We start from the raw sequence: 21,244 nt of genomic DNA on the forward strand, positions 1-21,244 counted from the left end.
CCAATTGGCAGGTCCTGTTGGTTCTTCTGGAATACATCTTGAACTCGTTCGCGTCTCTCTCTCTCTCCAGTGTCACTAGTCTTCCAAGCCACTACTCTCCCCTGAGCCACATAATTGCCTCCTCACCCTCCTGTTCCTGTTATCCGAGAATCCAGTGTCTGCACAGCAGCAAACTCACATCACTTCTCTTGCTTAGAATTCCCTGGCGGCTCCCCAGGGCATGTAGTCTAAGGCTTCTGAACGGCCCACAAGCCCTGTGTGTTTGTACCCTGGGCTCCGCAGACCCCCAAGCAGGCCAAGGACAGGATTCATGGGATCTGTGATTGGGGGGATTTTCACAGCCTCTAATTGAAATCTGGCATCTCACTGAGTTATGCAGAAGATCTTATGGGTTGGAGCAGCACTTGTGGCTTTGTGATCAATAAAAAAATCACAGCTATTTCCCATCCCATTAAACTGTTGCAGACATCTTGACATATTGCTCCTTCATGGTTGGTTATTAGATCTGCCACAGAATGTGTTAAAGAAGCACTTCGATTTTATATCCCAGCTTTTGTCTTTTTAATACTTTGATCGCTGTGTTATAATGTAATGGGTTGTCCCTGTATTCCTACGTTTTTTTATTTTATGTAATTAAAAACATGATCTGAGAGAAGGGATCCACAGACTTCAACAGACTGCCACTGGGTCCTCAATGGAAAAGTTTAGGCACCTGGAATCTGGTTCCTTTGATCTCTCAAGCAATGCTCCTTCTTTTTCCATGTTTCTTCCTGATTCAGAAAAGCATGAGGACCTCTGCAGGGGTTCTCTTCTGCCTAGTACTCTCCTTCCCATGGCCAGCTCCTTCTTGGCCACACCTCTACTCAAAGATCATTCTTCAGAGAGGACTTCACGAATCACCATGCACTCTCTCACCACGTTACTCTTCACAACAACTTGTTTCTTTCTTTATAACTTTTATCACCATCAGAAATAACCTTTTTATTCATTTGTTTATCCCATGTCTTTCTCCCCAGCAGGTAAGCTCTCTTAGTACATAATAACATTCTCCTGGCGTGTTCAGTTATAAAATTCCTGCTTCCTGAAATACTTAGTTTGTGCTTGATAAATATTAGCTGAAGAAGAATATAAATCCTTCTGACTCACAGGATCACTTTGAGTGGAAACAGGATGAGTTTAACTGAAATCCATCCCTACGTACATAAAGACCATTCACCCTGACCCTACTGGTCAAACACCGTAAAGTAATTTTTTGCCACAGACACACGGTTAGAGCAGTTGCTCTGGCATTCACAGGTGTGATTTGGCTGAAGCATAAGTCACATTCAAGGGCACCCTGGAGATTTGTGACAGTCCCTGGAGGACTTAGGCCAATAGGCCAATTAATGGGCCACAATGCATCATAAATACCATATTTGTACCTGAGACGCTGTAATTTGGTGCTGGCATTATTTAAAACAAACGCTACACATGCCGACATCAACGGTTTGAAGTTTTCCAAAGAGGAGATGAGCCGCACAGCAGGACTAGATGGCAGCGTAATTTCATATATTCACTCGCAACTTCAGATATAAGCAAAATGGGAATCATTTTGCTCTAATTATTTTAGATCATCCCTGTGCAGACGTGATCACAGCCAAATGGAGACTGCTTATCCGGAATATGAGAGGATGCTGCACGATTCTGTGGCACATGTGATCAATGTGAAGCCAGAGACAAAAGGAGACGAGATCAAGAGAGGACGGAGGACAAGAAAACAGAAATTTCTAGAAGAAATTAGTAATTGACAAGCATAGTGCCCAAAATAGAAATGATTTCTGGGAGGCAATGGTCTCATACTGTGTAGTCTGTTATCAACAGGACCCCACCAGCCACCCCAGGTCCCTGAGCCCTGTTTCTTTTGGCTGTTTTGGGGCTCCTGGCCCTGCATCCAGTACATTTGCTGGCATCTGACACCCTGTCTTCTGGCCTGCTGTGGGCCATAAGCTTCGAATAATGACTTCCAGCAGAAGGACAGGATCACAGGGCAAAAGGTGCCTGGACAATGGACCAAGTAAGAGCCCCATTTGGAATCTTGAACAAAAGCTGAGATTATGATGGATAATGTGAACAAGGATAACAAATCTCTATCTTGATCCCTGGGAACAGTGAGAGAGAGAGGGAATAGAGAGAAACCAAATTCAAAACCAGGTCGTCAAAACGGGACCACATTTAAAGATCGGTGTCCCTCCGAGGGAGTGAGGGAGGATATGAGTGCAAGAACTCTCCAGGCAGAGTGTGGTGGAGGGGTTGTAGTGAAACATGAGGTACCTGTAGAACTGTGAACAGAAGGCACAGTCTCACCAGGGCCACATACGCCTGAAATAAGCAAGAACAGCGGCACTTTGAGAAAGGGGAAGATTTCTGCCGGATGGAAGAACCGTGAAGCTGTGGAAACAGAGGAACTTTTAGAGTCACAATCCCTATAGCCCGGTGTTTTGTTGCCGAAAAGGACCCCAACTATGTAGGATGGCCCAGCCGACTTTGCTGATGTGCAATGCCTCTGAGCAGTGACTGGATCTGGAACCTCCCAGGGCTCCCTTTGAGCCAATGGCCTAAGTTCATGTGCTGATACCTCTTTATTTTTGTTTGAAATGTCCTGTCCTCAAATTTCAAAGGTATCCCCGTAGCATGCAAGCAATTTAGATAGTGCTGCCCACTCCCTGTGCACATTGTCTAAGCTCTTCATGATTTTCAAGATTTCAGATATGTCCTTCCTGAGCCTCCTCACATCTAGATTAGAGAGTCTCCCTCTGGCTGTCCAGGCCAACCCAGCCACCTGTTTTTGTCACTCCTCTGGACTGGTTGGATCTCCTTCATTGGTTACAGAGCTCTGAATATAACGAGGCAAAAATATGCCTTGGTGGGGTATGAGGGGAGGGCCCTGTTTTCCACTCGCTGGCGTCGCTTCTCTTGATTATGTTCAATGTTTATAGACCGTTTTGCTACAAATACAGAGCTGTCTTCAGGGAAGACATTCTTAAAGGGGTAGGGGCAATAGTTCAAATGACAAAGGTCGTGACATCAAGGACTAGCATTTATGGAAGGGCAGGCAGGAGTCCGGCTGGATGCACCAAGTTGTTGTCTTGGGGGAAAACGCTTGTCCAGCTGGGAGACATACATTTTTAGCTTGAGTGATCCTGAGACATGTGCCCCCAGTATGTCCCTAGGTGGAACCAAGCCAACCATGGAAGAGCCTGAGTTAATAACTAGCTCAGTCCTGTATATATGCATAACTGAATCACTGGCTCTCCCCCTCCAGACCAGCAAATCATATCCAATCTTGGGGCACCCACAGAATTATAAAGCAGCCTCCTCATGGAAGAGGGAGTTTGCAGCCAAGTGTTGAGAAATTTCACTTACTTTTCTTGCTTAAAACATTTTACGGGTGGGGTGCCTGGGTGGCTCAGTTGGTTGGGCGTCTGACCTTGGTGCAGGTCATGATCTCACCGTTCCTGAGTTCGAGCCCCATGTCGGTCTCTGTGCTGACACCTCGGAGCCTGGAGCCTGTTTTGGATTCTGTGTCTCCCTCTCTGTCTCTGCCCTTCCCCCATTTGTGCTCTGTCTCTCTCTCAAAAATAAACATTAAAAAAAAAATAAAACACACACAACATTTTAAGGGTGTGGGAGACACTTTGGGAAACCCTACATGTTCCTTTGCAGTTTATGTAACTGTCTTTTCAGATCAGGGGTCTTTGACCAGGGCGCAGGGCTTTGGAAAACCTGTGACCCCCGCTTTGAGACTGTATTTGAGCACTAGACATCTGTGCATTTCAGAGGAGACAGTTCAAGCTTTTATCAAATTCTCAAACATATCTGAGGGTAAGAAATGCTATTGCAGAGCATTTCCTTAAATTGTCTTGAGACACTGCTTGGGTCCAGTTCAACTTTCTGAGCTTTGAAAAATTTAAGAATGTGGGCAGTAGGATTTGACTGGCTTCTGAGAAGCCGTAATTTTTCCTTAGACACTGGTTTAAAAAAATTGCCCTAGGGCACAAAATGTGATATTTAAAAAATTAATTGTATAGTTGCAGGGCAGCAGAATCATGAAAGCGACCAAATTAAATTAATGGGCTTAAAGGAAGAAAAGGATTTATATTGAGCAAAGATGGAAAAAATTCAGACAATGTAAAAAAATCAATGTGCCATATGATTTCCATACAATAAAAGATTAAAAAACGAATAGGGTTTCAGCTCATAGACTGTTATGGGGAAAAGGCAAAACTTCAAGAGGAAAAAGGACTACTGACATCTGTGTCAATCTGCCCTTTTCCTGTCATCTGCCCTTTTCCTCCTTCCTAAAATGGCTGTATACACAAATAGAACATTAATATTTTATTTTATTTTATTTTACTTTATTTTAGAGAGTGAGTGGGAGAAAGGGGCAGTGGAGAGAGAGAGAGAGAGAGAGAGAGAGATAGAGAGAGAGAGAGAGAGAGAGAGAGAGAGAGAACCTTAAGCGGTCTCCATGCTCAGCATGGAGCCCAATGCGAGGTTCTATCCCCCAACCCTGGGATCGTGACCTGAACCAAAATCAAGAGTCAGATGCTGAACTGACTGAGCCACCGAGGGCCCCCCGCAAATAGAGCACTAGGCTCCTAGAACAGGGGTACAGGGTAAGCACTAGTCAATGATAACGAGTAGGAATCGTATATTAAGGAGGATATCAGGAGAGAATCAAAAATACATAAAATAATACCAAGGATGGTTAAGATACATTTTCTATAAAGTCTGAGACTAGACCTTGCAAATGTTATGCTAAGTGAAGGAAGCCAATCACAGAGGACCACATACTGTAGGGTTCCATTTCTAGGAAATTCCCAGAATAGGCAAATCCATAGAGACATAAAATAGTTTAGTAGAATACCCTGTCACCAAATGGTACACTTTAAATGGGTGAACTGTATGGTATATGAATTACATCTCATTAAAGCTGCTTAAAAAGTCTGAGACCTGGAAAATTCCCTGGGTAAAAAATAATTTGAAGTGTCTTGTAGATTCCCCTAAAGAATCTTACCATCCCGTGCAGATTTTCGTTTCTAGGCATTTCCTTTCGCCATGCCACATCTTCATCTAATTGGGTTATTTTTCAGATAGGTATCTGTCAGGTATGTTTTCCCAACAGCTGAAAATGTGTTTATTTTGGTGAATGCACGACTTCTGGGTTTCAACATGAGAGTCATAGATTTTAAAGCAGATACGTCAGTGTTTAGAAGGACATTAGAATGCTTTTATTCTCCCATCTCTCATGCCTTTCCTCCTGGTATCTCCTACTTTTCATGCAAAGATGAAGTCTTTGCAAGTAGGAAAATAGGAAGGGTGGCATGATTTTCTAGGATGGTGGTTATTTCCTCTTCGTCTCGCAATTTCTGCTTTTACTGATTCTTCCCAGATAGAAGTTCTTAAATGCCTATAAATTCTCTTTTATAACATTCCTGCTGCAACCACCTGCCAGCATATTATATATACTATATTACCCTATATTTTCCTCCAAGCCCCAAAAGATTTTGAACCTTGCCATTTATTCCAGCTTCCCGTTTCTAATAGTGTTGCTGGAAGTGAAGTAATGATCAAGTGATGAGTAGAAAATATTTCCTTTTCTTCTTTTTAAAGTTTATTTCTTTGAGAGAGAGATACAGAGCAAGCAGGGGAGGGGCAGAGAGAGAGAGGGAGAGAGAGAGAGAGAGAGAGAGAGAGAGAGAGAGAGAGAGAATCCCAAGCAGGCTCCACGCTGTCAGCACAGAACCTGATGCTGGGCTCGAACGCACCAACTGTGACATCATAACCTGAGCTGAAACCAAGAGTCAGACTCTTAACCAACTGAGCCACTCAGGCACACCTCCTTTCCTTCTTTTAATCTGAGCTCACTCTTCACAAACACATCTTACACATTTTCATAAATGGCACATCTAAGAATTAAACCCATTTTTCAGTAAACTAAAAGCTTCAGTAGAGTTTTCTCTCTCCCTCACATTATGCATATACAGTCCTAACTTTCCTCTCACATATCCGTTGCAGTGTAAATCTATCCAACTCTGTAATAATGGATTGCAAAGAAAAGTTTTATCAGACAATATCACAGGGTCCTATCTGAAGCATACAGGCAGGCTGTTGATGAGGCAGAGAAATACACAGTGAAAAATAAAGGAGGGAAGCCAAGCTACAGGACCTGACAGGGTCTTTCTTATCTTTCCCCAAATCTGCAGCACCTGTCAGGGAAGGGAAGCAAAGAATTGAGGCAATTATACAAATAATTCAAGAGAAAAGCCGGTGTTTTCCTTCATGAGTTGCAGATCTAGATGACAGTCTTTAAAGACATTTATCTCACAAATGTGGGCGACCACATTAGGAGTGATTAACCTTCACAACTGTTCATAAAAGGAGGGAAAAGGTGAACAATAGTGTGTTCACCGGGCTTTCTAATGACATCTCTCTTAGGAGAAATCTCAGAAGAAATTGGTGACATAATAACTCAGTAAAACGAAGACTCAAATGTTGAAAAGGAGTAACCAGATGAGAAGAAACAAAGAAGGGGTGTGAAGTCCGTGGAAAGGAAGAAACTTTTCTAGCTCCTAATGGGTTGCTGTACCTAAGAGCTTAGACTACATCAGACTAGGGCAGAAAGAGGCACAAAGAAGGAATGCTATTCCACAATCCTGGCTCTCATTCAGAACCAGCCCAAGTCTGTTCTTCTGCTTGGTTTTGCTTTAAAATATTTTAAAAAATATTTATTTATTTTTGAGAGAGAGAGAGCGCAAGTGGGGGAAGGGTACAGAGAGAGAGGGAGACACAGAATCTGAAGCAGGCTCCGGGCTCTGAGCTGACAGCACAGAGCCCAACGTAGCGCTTGAACTCATGAACTGTTAGATCATGACCTGAGCCAAAGTCGGAGGCTTAACTGACCGAGCCACCCAGGCGCCCCTGTGTGTGTGTTTTTAATAGACTTTATTTTTTTAGGGCAATTTTAGGTTCATAGCAAAATTGAGTTCCCGTATGCCTCCTGCCCTCCCAACATACACAGCCTCCCCCATTATCAACATCCCCACCTGAGTGGTGCATTTGTTACAGTCAGTAACCTACATGGACACACTGTTATGGCCCAGAGTCGTCCTTTACATTAGGCTTTATTCTTAGTATTGTTCATTTTATGGATCTGCACAAATGCAAAATGACGCGCACCCACCATTGTTCAGGGAAGGTTGACTGCCTTAAAAATCCTGTGTTCATCCTTCCCATCCTGTAACCGCTTTAGGTTTAATAGACAAATTCAGTGTCAAGAGGAGATCACAGCTTTAATCATCCATACAGTTAGTCTCTTAGAAAGCCTGGCAATTGGGAAGAAGCCCTTGGCTCTGTGTGTGCTTGTGCATATGCATGTCAACGAACAAGTGAGAGGGAGTACTTTTCCAGCTGAGACAGAAGAATCCAGGCATGGTGGAGACAGCACAGATGAGGGGCTGTGGAGATCTAGATTCTTCTGCCTTCTCCACTTACTGGCCCTGTGGCTGAGAGTGTTTAAGATCTCTGAAGAGGGAGGGGTACCTGAGTGGCTCAATTGGTTAAGTGTCTGACTTCGGCTCAGGTCATGATCTCCTGGTTTGTGCGTTCGAGCCCTGCGTCGGGCTCTGTGCTGACAGCTCAGAGCCTGGAGCCTGCTTCGGATGCTGTGTCTCCCTCTGTCTCTGCCCCTTGCCTGCTTGCACTCTGTCTCTCTTTCTCAAAAATAAATAAACATTAAGGAAAAAAAAAAGATCTCCTATGAGGGACCTAACATCTCAGAGTCTCAGTTTCTTTACCTACAAAATGGGTTACTATCTGTTACAGGGATCGTATCTTTATACGGATGCGGACTTTGAAATAAGAAGGGTATAGAAACGGTATGGCATAGCATAGTTCCCTTTCCCTTAAAAAAGGGGAAATAATTTAATAAGAAGAAAACTCTGGGAGGTGAACACCATCGGGACAGAAACAGGTGGACTCAAAGTGAAATCAATTAATGCCCCTGTATTTGGGTGTCACGTCAAGATCTGTGCCTATTCTGAAAAAAACAAATTTTTGGTGACAACAGGCAGAGAGCAGGCTATCACTCTGAATGAACAGCCACTGATCTCCCACTTCCTAACAGAAGACCCTTCTCCACTTTGCTCATTTGAGTACAATTGTCCATCAGGCAGCATTTAACTATAATCATGTACCGCTTGCGATATTTCACACCATTATTTGTTTAATAATGCGTATTCTTTCTTTGGAGTTATTGACACTTAAAACTGAAGAGACCAGAGCAGGGGCTGGCAGGAGCCCTCGGCAGGGGGGCTGTGTGCATATAGTCTAACTCTGCATCTGAAACCTGGGCCAGGGGGTACGCAATCAATGTCTCCTTTCCGTTCAGGCTGGTGCCTCTTACTCCCGCCCGGGAGCTAAATGCGCCTTGTTATTTTGGCGGACCTTAGGGAGAGATGATTACCACCAGCTTTAGTCATTCAGTGACATCGCGTTGCTCCTCTCTCAGACTCCCCTTTACACAGCTCTCCTGCCGGCTGCCCCGGGACATTTTCACCTCCACCCACCACCACTCTGAACTCCCACGGAATAACTTCTAATCATGTGCCTTTGAAAGAAGCGGACCTCTCAGTGGCCAACGCTGGCTGGCTAGTTGTTCTCACGTTTGGAGTTAGCTAAAAGGGTCCAGAATCTCACGGGCTTATCAGTCTCCTTTTGTTTACTTCCTCTTATTCTTGGCCCAGATGTGTTTAAGGAAAACCTGGCTCCCTTTTCTCCTGTGTTTGAGAACACCTAAGGGGGAATTGGTGAAGACATTTTCTCTCTGCACCCCCCCCTCCCCCCGCAAAGAAGCTGTTCCTTCGAAAGGTGTGTTGCTCTCAAAACGCTAAGGTTTGTTAATTCTAGGTGGTGGAGACACTCCTGTTTGACACGTTATTCTTTGTCCTCCTTTGGATTTTTTTTTTAAAAACACAGAATTAAAACTAAAAAGTTGGGCGAAGCAACTCTTGGTGTTTTGCCTCTTTCTGTCTCGGCTTCTCGAGGTCCTCAGTGAGCCAGTGCAAGGGAGCAGGGCTGGACCGACAGAGGTCCTCTTGCGAACATGGATGCTAATTTGTATTTCAAACCGAGTTCACTGCGAGGATCAGTACAATTTAAAATAATAGAATCTGGTCATGTAATTCTTTTTATGCATGGCGCTGGATTTTCCCTCCAAATTAATCCTGTACCAGCAGTGGATGGGCTGAAAACACAGGCACCAAGCACTTAGCTCACTTCCATCTGGCACGGCCATGTGAACACTTCGGTTGGCTTGCTTTTTTAATGAAGTGATTTCTAATGAAGCAAGCTGTGAATTTAATAGCTACCTTAAAACAGCTTCTTTGTAACTAAGCTTTAAGTAAAGAAGCAACTGCCAAATTAGCCACCGACACCAAGAGGAAAGTTCAAGACAGAACAGCCACAAGGTGGAGGATTTCAGGCTGAGGTCATCTGGGATGTCATCTCAACTGCTGGCACCAGAGATGGTGTCCCAAGCCTGTGTGCAGGCTGGCGGCCCATCCAGAGACTGGTTAAGGAAGCGCCTGGCCAATGCTAACGGTGGCTGCAGGGGTAAGGTATCTGAACTGTTGTTATCCTGACCCCTCCCAGGCTGGTACACCGTCTCTCCGTGGTTCATTTGCCGTGTGATTCTGAACCAGCCACTTCAGCTCACTTATAATGTGGGCACAACAGAAGGGATATCCTTGGGGTCGGTCTCTACTACCCAGAAAGAAAGATGCTGGTAGAAAAAAATGCACACAGGAAACTCTTAAAGGTGGGAGAAATCACCCAGTTTCGCAATCAAAGGTAAATGGCAGGCAGATAATGCAAGGGGGTGAAGAGGGCCGGGTGGGTACGAGCAAGAGGTAAGGCCCAGGTGAACTGCAATCACTCATCAGATCTAGGGATATTCAAATTCCTTTATAAAAAAGGTGTAGGAGCGCCTGGGTGGCTCAGGCGGTTAAGCAAGACTCGGTTTTGGCTCGGGTCATGGTCTCGCGGTTTTGTGGGTTCAGTCCCCACATTGGGCTCTGTGCTCCTGGCGTAGAGCCTACTTGGGATTCTCTCTCTTCTCCCTCTCTGCCCCTCCCCCGATCATGCTGTTTCTGTCTCTCTTTATATAAATAAAGAAACCCCAAAAAGATTCTTTAAAAAAAAAAGTGTTGATTGACAGCACACCTGAGCAAGCCAGTGTGTGAGCTCTGCTTTTCTTGACTGGGGTGGAAGCTAGGGCATAAAGATGAGCCATGACTTGTCCAAGGTCTCCCTGCACATCGTGAGTGGCCAGCCCAACATGGGTTACAGAGACGGGACATTAAGCCCCGCTTGGCAAGGTCACTGGCATGGATTTCTCAGTGGGAGGGCCTCCACTCTGTTGTCCACAACATATACACAGGTTCCTCAACACAGTCCCCTTTCTGGTAATGGATACTTCCTTGTCTTTCACGCTATGGGTCCTTCCTCTGCTTTGTGAGGCCTTAGCCTCATCTGGAGCGGTTGAGAGAGTTGCTGCACATTAGGAGGGGCCCAGTAAGCCGGGGGCCAGAGCAGGGGGAACCCACGCTCACCTGTCCTGAGCTCAGGTGGTGGCATCAGCCTGGGAGTGAGTGTGAGAAGTGGGAACTTCTTGGGGCACCTGGGAGGCTCAGTCAGTTAAGCATCTGACTCTTGGTTTCGGCTCAGGTCATGATCTCACAGTCGGTGAGTTCAAGCTCCAGGCACCTGACAGTGTGGAGCCTGCTTGGGGTTCTCTCTCTCCCTCTCTTTCTGCCCCTCCCCTACTCGTTCTTGCTGTCTCTCTCAAAATGAATAAACTTTTTTTTTTTTAAAGCAGTCTCCATTCTAATTTTTTTTTAACATTTATTTATTTTTGGAAGACAGAGACAGGGTGTGAGCCAGGGAGGGGCAGAGACAGAGGGAGACACAGAATCTGAAGCAGGCTCTAGGCTCTGAGCTGTCAGCACAAAGCCTGAGACGGGGCTCGAACTCACGAACCGTGAGATCATGACCTGAGCTGAAGTCAGACACTTAACCAACTGAGCCACCCAGGCGCCCCTCAAAATGAATACGCTTAAAAAAACAAAAAAAGAAGTGGGAACTTCTGTGGTTTCAACCGAAGTCCTTCCCTCCCACTTTACAGATGCCAGCATATGACCTTGTCATCCATTTTGTCCCTCCAGAACAGGACACAGAGTAGGAGAGAGAAGTCTGAGGGCAGTGCATGAGACCAGCTCACTTCTTCCTCGCCGAGGGATTGTGACCTAATGCAACCATGGTAAATCTATGTCTTCCTCTATCCAAGGGTCAACATGGGCTTTTCTCCCCAAGACTATGGTGCAGTGTTTGTACAGTGGTTGGATTCCTAAAAGCTTGGCAGAGGCTCACCGGGCCTGAATTTTTCCCATTCGGCCTGATCCACCCTACTCCTGACCCTTTCTAACTTGGGCCAGCACTCTCCTGCTGAGTCCTGGAGTGCATGTTCTCCCCTCGCTGGCCACCTGGTCACCATGCACACAGGGCTGCAATTGCCTGTCCTTCCTCAAAACTCGATTTAGGACCAACGACTGAGCGGGAGCCAGGATTGGTCAGAATCTTCTCACGTGCCCTGTAGCTCAAAGCTGTGTCACTAGCGTGTCTTGTGTAAGATCTTGTCCTGCTGTGTCCAACTTGAGCCGTAAAGACTTGGTGTCACTTTCTTTGATTTACAACCATAGGCCGAAAGTATGAAAAAAGTTTGCAAGTGGGGGGAGGGGAGGTTCTCCGTTCTTGCATTTATTTAATGAGCAGACACCTCCTGACTGCCTATCACGTATAGCGATCATGGTCCAGCCACCTCCCTTACCAGGCTGCGCTCACGAATTGGCATGAAGAGGGGAGCATGCCTGCCTGTCTTCAAGGGATGGATTAGGTCGTACGCGTGCCTGGGAAGCGCCTTTAATCCCTTTATATCTCCTATGGTGTCATTCCCTAATTACCCCGATGCTAAAAACGTTTGCTAATGAATATGAACACTCAGAAACCAAAAGCTCATCCATTCAATACATAGATGTATCGAAAATCGCCAAGCAATGTCACTGCCTAAGTCTGACACATACATATTCAGAGGGTTTGAGGGAAGTCTTAAATCTAGTAAATAGCAAATGCCAAGGTACAAAGTGGTTTCTCCCCAGCAGTCCAACTCTGCTTCCTGCTGTGTAGCTGGAGATTATACTGAATCCAGGGCACTCTTTAGAAGCATTTTCCTCAAATGACTTAAATATATGTGTGTGTGTGTGTGTGTGTGTATATATATATATATATATATATATATATATATATATATGGTAAATAAAAAGTTTGGGAGAAAAAAAAACCCCTTGATCCTCCTCTCCCTAGCTTTACATCCCACTGTTCTGAGTAACTGATCTGTGTGAAAACATTATCGGTCTCATTGTAGCTAACCCTCTGAGTCACAGGGAACAGCTTTTAAATTGTTCATACAGTTCTTATCAATCAGCTGGGTCTGTGTAAAGGAACTAGAAGTATGGAAACCTAATCACTCCCTCTGTGAAAAATCACCGTGTCTCCTTGATCAGAGGAAGATCAGAGCGCAGAAAGCCTCCCTCCCCCCCCCGCCGCACCCCCCAGATTTGCACCATTTCCTGGCTATTTCATTTTAATCAGGACGTTGCTGAGCTGATCTATTACTTCATAAGTCCCCTGGGAAAGCGTGGGTGTTACGGATACATGTCTCAGGAAAGCCCAGTGCCAGATACTCCCATCAGTGGAAACTCATGTTGCAAGCATGCTGTTTGCATGTAATAAGATGGGTTTCCTTGGCAAACTGCTCAATCACATACACAATCACAGTGGTAGTCGGGAGTCAAGGCACACGTTTTTGGGAAAGCATCATGGTACTTTTATTGGGTTTCTGTATTCTTCCCTTTGTTATAAAAGAATGGCATCAGAGTTCAATTTACAGAGAGAAATGAGGAAAACTAAAAATGAGCAGGAAGGAGCCCATAAAACCACCCAGGCTGGTCATTCAGTGAATCCTTTTATGGTTAGTGGATGTCTATTTACTGCGTTCTACCAGGTCATTATTCTTGGGGATACTTTATCTGACAAATTGCCACTGGGTAAAATTTCCATCATCAATGAAAAATACGTAGCCTTTATAAGACAGAAGTACTAGCTGTGGAAGTGTGAAATGTGTCTTATCTGCTCTTCCTTTTTGCTACGTGCAGTTTGAACGCTTCCCTTTCAAGCTTTGGCTGATTGACACAGACCTGAAGAGATTTACATAAGCTGGACTGGAGGAAATTCACCCATATCCAAATAAACCAGATGATCACAGTGTAGTTCTCTTGTTATACTGGCTTACTTAGCAGGAAAAAAAAAAAAATTAGGATATAAAATTGGCAGTGATTTTACCAGAGGAGACTAAATGATTTGGTCTGGCAGTGGAGGTAGGAAGGTTAGTAGATGGGCACACACAGAGTCACCTTATTGAGTTATAATTCAAGTACCATGAAATGCTCTCATTTTTAAGTGTGGGATATAGCTTTTGAATGTATTCATAGAGACCAAGGATATAATGGAGAGCCCCCAGTTCATTGTCCTGCAGCTCTGAGAAACTGAGGCATGCCACACAGATGGACAGTGGCTAAATGGGGAGGTGATACCCACTTTGGAGGTGCTAATGAGAACCAGTCCATTGATTTTGGCCATGATGGGTAGAAACTCGTAGACAGAAACCCTGGGTTTCTGATCGGTTACAAATGAACATCCAGCTGCTGGGTGCGGAGAGTGCAGAAAAGGAACGGATGGGGCAGTGTCTTCTCAACAGTGGAGATATGGAGGATGAGGTTTACTTTGAAGGAAGGACTGGGGGAGTTTATGGAAGAGTGTGAGAGTCTGAGGTGTGACAGTGATTCTGACCACTGCTAACCCCTGGGTGCTGACAAATAACATTTATAAATGACTTTTTCAACCACTTCCTCTAGCAAACAAGAAGCTGTTATTATTATGTTGATTTTGAAATTCACTGTTATAGAATTTTCGTGCCTTAATGAGAAGGCAGATCCAACTGGTACGTAATGATTAACGCAATTGGAAGAGTGCAAACGAAATAAAGTAAAGCTACTCCGAATGCTTAACCCCAATAGGCAGGTTTTGCTGATTTTCCAGAAAAAAAATTCATGGTTATCTCGAGATAAAAATATTAAGCAAAGCTCAGTGTGGATAAGCCTGCCCTTTGGTAAGAGAGGAAAAGTCAATTAGTAATGTCATTTGTTTAAAACTATGCCTGCACCTGGTTCTCATTTGTCCTCCAGCTGAGAAACCAAAGACAACTTCTTTTTATTGCTTGTGGTCAAACAGCAAGTTCATTTCGCCATGGGATGATCAAACGGCCAGCCTCCCCCGGCTTGAGAAGGTTTGCCTTTCACTTTCAACTTGTTCAATCATCATTAACTCTGAAAAATGTCACATTCCATTTGTGCAATGAAAATTTCACCACTGGTGACCGTTTGGGTGAAGTTTTTGTAGGCATGGCCCTAAATCTTACAGAGCACCTCACACATTCTCAAGGTCATTTGCCCTGTTTCCTTGTTTAATGACAGTTGCTTAAGATCCCAGAGTCTGTGGTCAAGCATAGGCCACTTTGAAGAACCTTTGTGTATAGGTACATGTTTCTGTCTCTGAGATGGAAGGGGTTCACTGGGTGATTCGATGCAGGCAATTTAGCTGAGAAAAACCAAGATGTGTGCATGTGAAATGCACACGTGTGCACACACACACACACACACACACACACATACACACACTGGGGTTTTTACCAAGTGAAAGTAAGAGTCTTCTTTACCGGGGAGAGACCAGTTAAGACCACTGGATGCACAGCCCTTTTAAAGCAGAGTTGTTTTTTTTGTTTGGGTTTTTTTTGTTTTTGGTTTTTAACTCTGGGAAGTTAGCTTCCCTGGAGAAGCCGCAATACCAACTTGGGGAGGTTCCAGAAAGTTTCTGGAAAGGACAAGTAGGCTTCTTTTTTAACTTTTGCCTTCGGGCTTGAGAAATCTTCCACCTCCCTTGTTTATTATTTAATTATGTACCTCCCCATGCACCTTCTGCAGAGAAGTTCTGGAATGTAAATCCCAGTGAACGTGGCATGGGGCCAGATCCCTGACAGGCACTCTACAAATATGAATTTCTGAGAGTGGATGTCAAACAGCAAGGCTGCTAAATTAAGAGGTCACTTGATCCAGAGTCTTAAAGCATAGGGTGAATTGAGGCAAGTCCAATAAATTTTACGCCATTTGGCAAGTAAGTCATTGCTAAAACAGGCCCCAGTTACAGGTCCTGATTAAATTCTCAAGGTCAAACCCAAGAGCATGTACATACAGAGTTCTCCAGAGCCTTAAGTGCTGAGGCGCTAACATACTGTTTTAAATAGTCTCTGAGAAGGGCGTCTTGATTTCTAGCTCTAGCTTAATGCCCAAGTTTCGCTGGGTCAGCTGCTGAAATAGTGGGTTATCAGCGGGTCTGGATTATAGGCACATAATCTTGATCTTGGTCTCTCTCAATTAGCTCCAGCTCATAATATATTAGAATAGTTATTATTGCTAACATCCAATTTTTAACTGTCTAATAGACATTGAGGGTAGGAGAGAGGGCAAAATAGTCTAGTGATATTTTCCACTTCCCCTAGCTAATGCATAGACCAGACCCTTGGTCTAACGTAGAAATGTGTGGCTCCTAAAATATGAAAGAGTGTCCTGCCATTTTAATAGCTGGGTTGAAATGTCTTCCTTTTAAGAAAAGAGATTCCAATATTAGGTTATTAACTGAAAAAAGCTTGTGTATAATTTCCTAAGAGAGATTTTTTTTTTTTATTCAAACACTTGGATATGTACTTGGTATTCTTATAAGTGCTTTAGAAATCTTAATTCATGTAATCCTCATAGTAATTTCAAGAGGTAAAGTTACTTACCTAAGGTCATGGCACTACTCAAATCTAGGAAGTCTGGGTCTGTATCCATTATACTATGCAGCTATATTTTTTCATAGAGACCTCGCAGAGTATGCAAGCCAAATGCCCACGTATCTGTTGCTTCAACTGGGGCAGAGGGTATGCAAAGCGAAAGTATTGTCTCACTTCTCAGGAACGGGAAAATGGACAGCAACTTTATAAACTTCCCCTTTCTCCTCACACTGCTTTCCCATCTCCTGTCTCCACTTCATGGAGATCACTTTTCTACTGTCGGCTCCAGAGTGAGCTCGTGAGCCGTTTCTGTCTGTGTCACGCACACACATGCACACGCACACACACACTTACACATTGCTCCCGCTGTGCTTCATTGAGCTGCGTGGGGTTTGTGATCTGGGCATCAAAGCAGACATCATTTGCTCATTAGAGCTAAGTTTTCAGGACGTGCCCCAATTACTGACCTCCACTAACGGCCTGGGTTTGCGCTCGACTGCAAACTTGAAGTGGCAGAGTTCACAGTAGCTGGTGTTTGAGGATGACAGCCAGTGCTCCAGGCAGCTCCGATGAATTGTCCCCAAGGTCCCTGTGCATTCGCAGGGAGAGAGCAAGTCCTCTTGGCTGCTGCCCTCGTGGCAGATTCTGCACATCGGCCGGTCATTGAAGGGGCTGCAAGAGAAGGAGGGGGGCCTGCTGGTCACCAGGCTGGAGACCATCACCAAGAGGATGGTCCTCTGGCTCTGCGTCCCTCAGACCCTCCCCAGTGGCAGCTGCTCCAACAGACACTTGCTTTCAAACCCTAGATGTACGCTCTGTGTACGGGGGGGGGGGGGTTGGTGGGGATCCTTGGGCATCTCCCTTCGCCAATATAAAGAAGCAGGGGATGGCCCGGGGCCAAAAGTGGGTGAAAGCGAGCAGTGTGTTATTTTTGTCTTGGACGTGGATGTTGTTCAGGCAGACTCCCGATCGAAAAATAAAAACTACTCCTCACCCTTAAAAACAGAAATTGTTTTGAAAACAGAAATTGTTTTGAAAAGACACCAACTGTAGTTTCCAGGCAAACTTCGTCTTTTGAATCAAGCCAGGACACTTAGAAAAACTCACGGGTTCTTTTCCTTTCTCCTTCCATAAGGGTGGGAGAATGAGGGGTGGGAAGTTAACCGGCAGCCAGCTCTCAAGCTGTTGCACAGAACTGGGGTCTGAGCCAGAGCCGTGAGCTGAGCGGCAGGTGATCCTTTGAGCTTTCCTAGGATGCTAAGGATACTAAGCTCAACGCAAGTAATGGGTGTGTCTCACAGAGGTGGCCTGAGTCTAGAGCTCTGCCATGAATTTAGAAAAACCAGCCCTGCGCATTTCTTGAAGGCACACGGTGTGGTGGTTCCTGAGGCAGGTTCTGGAGTGGTGCCTGGGCCTGAACCCCAGCTCTGGTGCCTACCCACACTGGCTAATTTGGTGCGATTAATGTCATGTCTCTGTATGTTAGTTTCCTCATCTCTAAGACAGGCACAAAGAATGGTGCCTTCCTCTTTTTTTTTTTTTAATATGAAATTTATTGTCAAGTTGGTTTCCATACCCAGTGCTCATCCCAACAGGTGCCCTCCTCAATACCCATCACCCACCCTCCCTTCCCTCTCACCCCCCATCAACCTTCAGATTGTTCTCAGTTTTTAAGAGTCTCTTATGGTTTGGCTCCCTCCCTCTCTAACTACTTTTTTTCCTTCCCCTCCCCCATGGTCTTCTGTTAAGGTTCTCGGGATCCACATAGGAGTGAAAACATATGGTATCTGTCTTTCTCTGTATGGCTTATTTCACTTAGCATCACACTCTCCAGTTCCATCCACGTTGCTACAAAACGCCATAGTTCATTCTTTCTCATTGCCAAGTAGTATTCCATTGTGTATATAAAATATAATTTCTTTATCCATTCATCAGTTGATGGACATTTAGGCTCTTTCCATAATTTGGCTATTGTTGAGAGTGCTGCTATCAACATTGGGGTACAAGTGCCCCTATGCATCAGCACTCCTGTATCCCTTGGGTAAATTCCTAGCAGTGCTATTGCTGGGTCATAGGGTAGATCTATTTTTAATTTTTTGAGGAACCTCCACACTGTTTTCCAGAGCAGCTGCATGAATGGTGTCTTCCTCTTGTGTGACTGTGAGGAGAAGTGACAGTCCAAATCAGAAGCTTAGAATAGGGACCAGCCTGTAGTACATGCGTAGTTAGTGGTAACTATTTCTGCTCACAGAAAAACTCAGGTCAGGAAAAGTCCAATGACACGGCCCTCATCAGGGAAGTTAGTAGCCAATGGAGGGCTCAAACTGACATGGCCTCACCTCCCAGTGCACACTGTGTCTTTGTGAGAGGACCATTCCTTTCTGATGGACATATTCTTATGTTGCTTCTCATATTTTTCTTTACTGGGCATTAGGTTTTAAACTATGTTATCACTGTATGTGCCAACCTGAAGAACAGCCTCTGCACCGGTCCTCGCCCAACCTAGACCCATCCCTCTCTTTGACACCATCTTTGGTCCAAATGGAAATGGCCATGGAAGTAACTGCTGTTTCCCAAAGACCTTTCTGGGATGATCCTGGGAACCAGTGAAGGCTTAAAAGAGGAAAAAAAATCTTTCCACTTGCCCAGAAGTGGGATCCACTCATGCTCAGGGCTGAGAGAAGGAAGTTTAAGGAGTAGAGTTGACTTTGTCTCTGACTATTCCTGGCCTCCTTCATTCCCACTGAGCCAAATGCACGTGAAAGTCGAAAATCGTCTGGTTTACCTGAGCACCTGGTAGAACACGTGAAAATGCCTGATCTGTGCGCCTGCGCGCACGCACACAGACAGACAGACACAGACAGACAGACACACACACACACACACACACACACACACTCACACAACTGGCTCATAGGTCTAAGTCAAGCCTGTTCTTCTGATTAAACAAGGTGTCTGAAGGCTTCAGGGTACACCCGGTCATCTGTCTCAGTTAGCAGGTGAGCAATGGTGCTCATTGCCTCATCATATTCTGAGTCCTAAACCAATTGTTAGAAGCTTTCCAAGAGGTGGGAACATATATATTGACTTTCTTCTACTTTATCCCTTTGCTAGCTGCACAGATTGGCAGAAGGCGGTGTGTGGGGAATGTTTACAAGATGCATGAGTGTGTAAGTCTGTGTCTGGTGGCTTCTGTGTCCAGGCTGGGGTAACGGAAAACGCTGTGGTGCTACCCACAGTCCTGCTGCAGTTGCATGTGGGCCTGTATCTCTACTGTAGGGCTTGGTTGCGTTCCTCAGACAAAGATAAGCAGTCAACATGTGAGTTACTGGCCCAACCTTCCAGAATCAGGAGTGGTGGTGCCGGCATCTTAGGGCAGGTCCAGTGTTGACAGGCATTTTACATTATTAGATCAAAGTTGCACGTAACTGTTCTGCAAGAAAGCTGGAGAAGCCAAGGAGCACGTATTGGCCGGACAGCCCATGGCTCTCAGTCTGCCACCAGACAAGGGGAGAGCTCCAGGGACCAAGTGCCGGCCTGGATAAGCCATCTCGGGGCTGCTCAGAACCCACGGCCTTGTTTTGTTTCATCATCCAAGGGAGACAAGCTGTGGGGGCAGGCAGGGTATGTTGTGAAGGATCAGGGGTGAAGGGCCCATGGGGCGCAAAGGAGGGGGCAACAGAAGTGCCCCCACTCCCGAGTGGGGACATACCACAGAAGCGACTCACCCAGGAATAGTGCTCCCACCAGGCGATGCTGATTAGCACAAGCACTAGGAAGGTCACTTCAGAAGTTTTGCCCACAAGTCTAATCACTTTGGCTTTGTCACCAGAATTCAGGTGCCTCCTTCCCTCCTTTCTAACAAAGAGCTACCTTTGTTAGCACATGGTGACAGAGAGTGTAATTTACCATAGCATTGTCCAAATAACACAGGTAAAGAAAGCCATCCTGTGTCCTGTGGGATCCTTCCCTGCCTGGCTCTCTGCAAGTGTTTTAAGTGGAGAACTCAGGAGTGTGGATTTTAGCGTTACTCCCCATTGCTATAGAAACACTGATCAGAGAACTTGTATAGTTTTTTCTCCCCTCAGCACCTCCTCTCACCTGACACAAAGCCCTGAGCACTGTTTACATTCCTTTTAGCCTCCTGCATCTGACAAAGAGTGCTCCGGCTCAGTTACAGATTCATTTATTTAATAGCGGTACTACCTCTGGGTGGCAAGAGTCCGCACTACTGTTGAGAGCAGCTGCCCGTCCTTGGCCGAAACTTGCATGACATACTGCGGCTGCCCATTCACAAGGCTGCCACAGTCGTCCACGGTCTTCACCACGGGCGCAGCCGAGCTGGTGCAGTCTGGCAGCACTTCCGGCAGGTGACTGCAGCGGCTGGTTGTCATGGTAACAGACAGCAATTACTCTGCTAATGGCTTCCACGTTCATGCAAGATTTCCATCTAGGAGAGATCAGAAAACAGTTTACTTGGGCAGGGTGGTTAATAGAAAATGGAGAACTACGGGCCACCAACATCGCCGTGTCGTCATTTAATAGGAATAACACGGGGAGCCTAGACGTGGTGCATTATCTTGTTACCATGTAACACGTGTGTGCACACACACAGAACCCACGAGAAACAGTGGATGTGGTTGTGAACAAGATGGCGGGCATACGTAAATAGCAGTGTACGTGAACATTTAGGATCCCTGCTCTTGGAGGGGAGAGGGCGTGATGGCTCTGGGGCCAGATCTGAAGAGGAGATAAGCGGTTCTCCTGCTCTGTGCCAGAGAAGCAATAAGTCTTTGTTGACACTCTCTCAAAGTTACTAGAATCTTTATTAAAACCGCTCGCAACTCTTTTTTTCTTGTAAGCAATTTATTTTCCATTCGGCTTCATTCTGAGATGCTAAGATTAAAAAAAGAGAGTAAGGGAAAGAAAAAAAAAAGACTTTGGTCAAGTAGCACCTTCTAGGACAATATTTGCCAAAGTGAATCGTTCAATTAATGTACCACATTTCTGACCATTGCCATATCTGTGTCCCATAATACAATTATCTACTTAATATATCTTGACAAGTAACTTCCTTTAAAAACTTAACCTATTTTAGCCTTGTCTTTTTTTTTTTTTTTAATTTTTTTTTTTCAACGTTTATTTATTTTTGGGACAGAGAGAGACAGAGCATGAATGGGGGAGGGGCAGAGAGAGAGGGAAACA

The 21,244-nt window shown here is 45.1% G+C and overlaps 1 protein-coding gene across 2 annotated transcripts in view; it reads right to left on the minus strand.

The window, feature by feature from the left end:
• The window catches only part of MARCHF3 (membrane associated ring-CH-type finger 3), a 149,863-nt gene that overhangs the window by 16,487 nt on the left and 112,132 nt on the right, over nucleotides 1–21,244 (minus strand). For both annotated transcript variants that reach the window (XM_047084069.1, XM_047084074.1), the window contains 2 exons: nucleotides 20,246–20,489; nucleotides 16,507–16,711 (listed from right to left, as the gene is read on the minus strand). In XM_047084069.1, coding sequence (XP_046940025.1) covers nucleotides 16,507–16,711; nucleotides 20,246–20,433 — 393 coding nt within the window. In that variant the 5' untranslated portion in view covers nucleotides 20,434–20,489. The remainder of the gene's footprint in view (nucleotides 1–16,506; nucleotides 16,712–20,245; nucleotides 20,490–21,244) is intronic.

Source organism: Lynx rufus, unplaced genomic scaffold, assembly GCF_022079265.1.
Source record: "Lynx rufus isolate CCGP_SWC_20201006 ecotype Redwood Valley unplaced genomic scaffold, mLynRuf1.p SCAF_1, whole genome shotgun sequence".
In the NCBI taxonomy this organism is placed as follows: domain Eukaryota; kingdom Metazoa; phylum Chordata; class Mammalia; order Carnivora; family Felidae; genus Lynx; species Lynx rufus.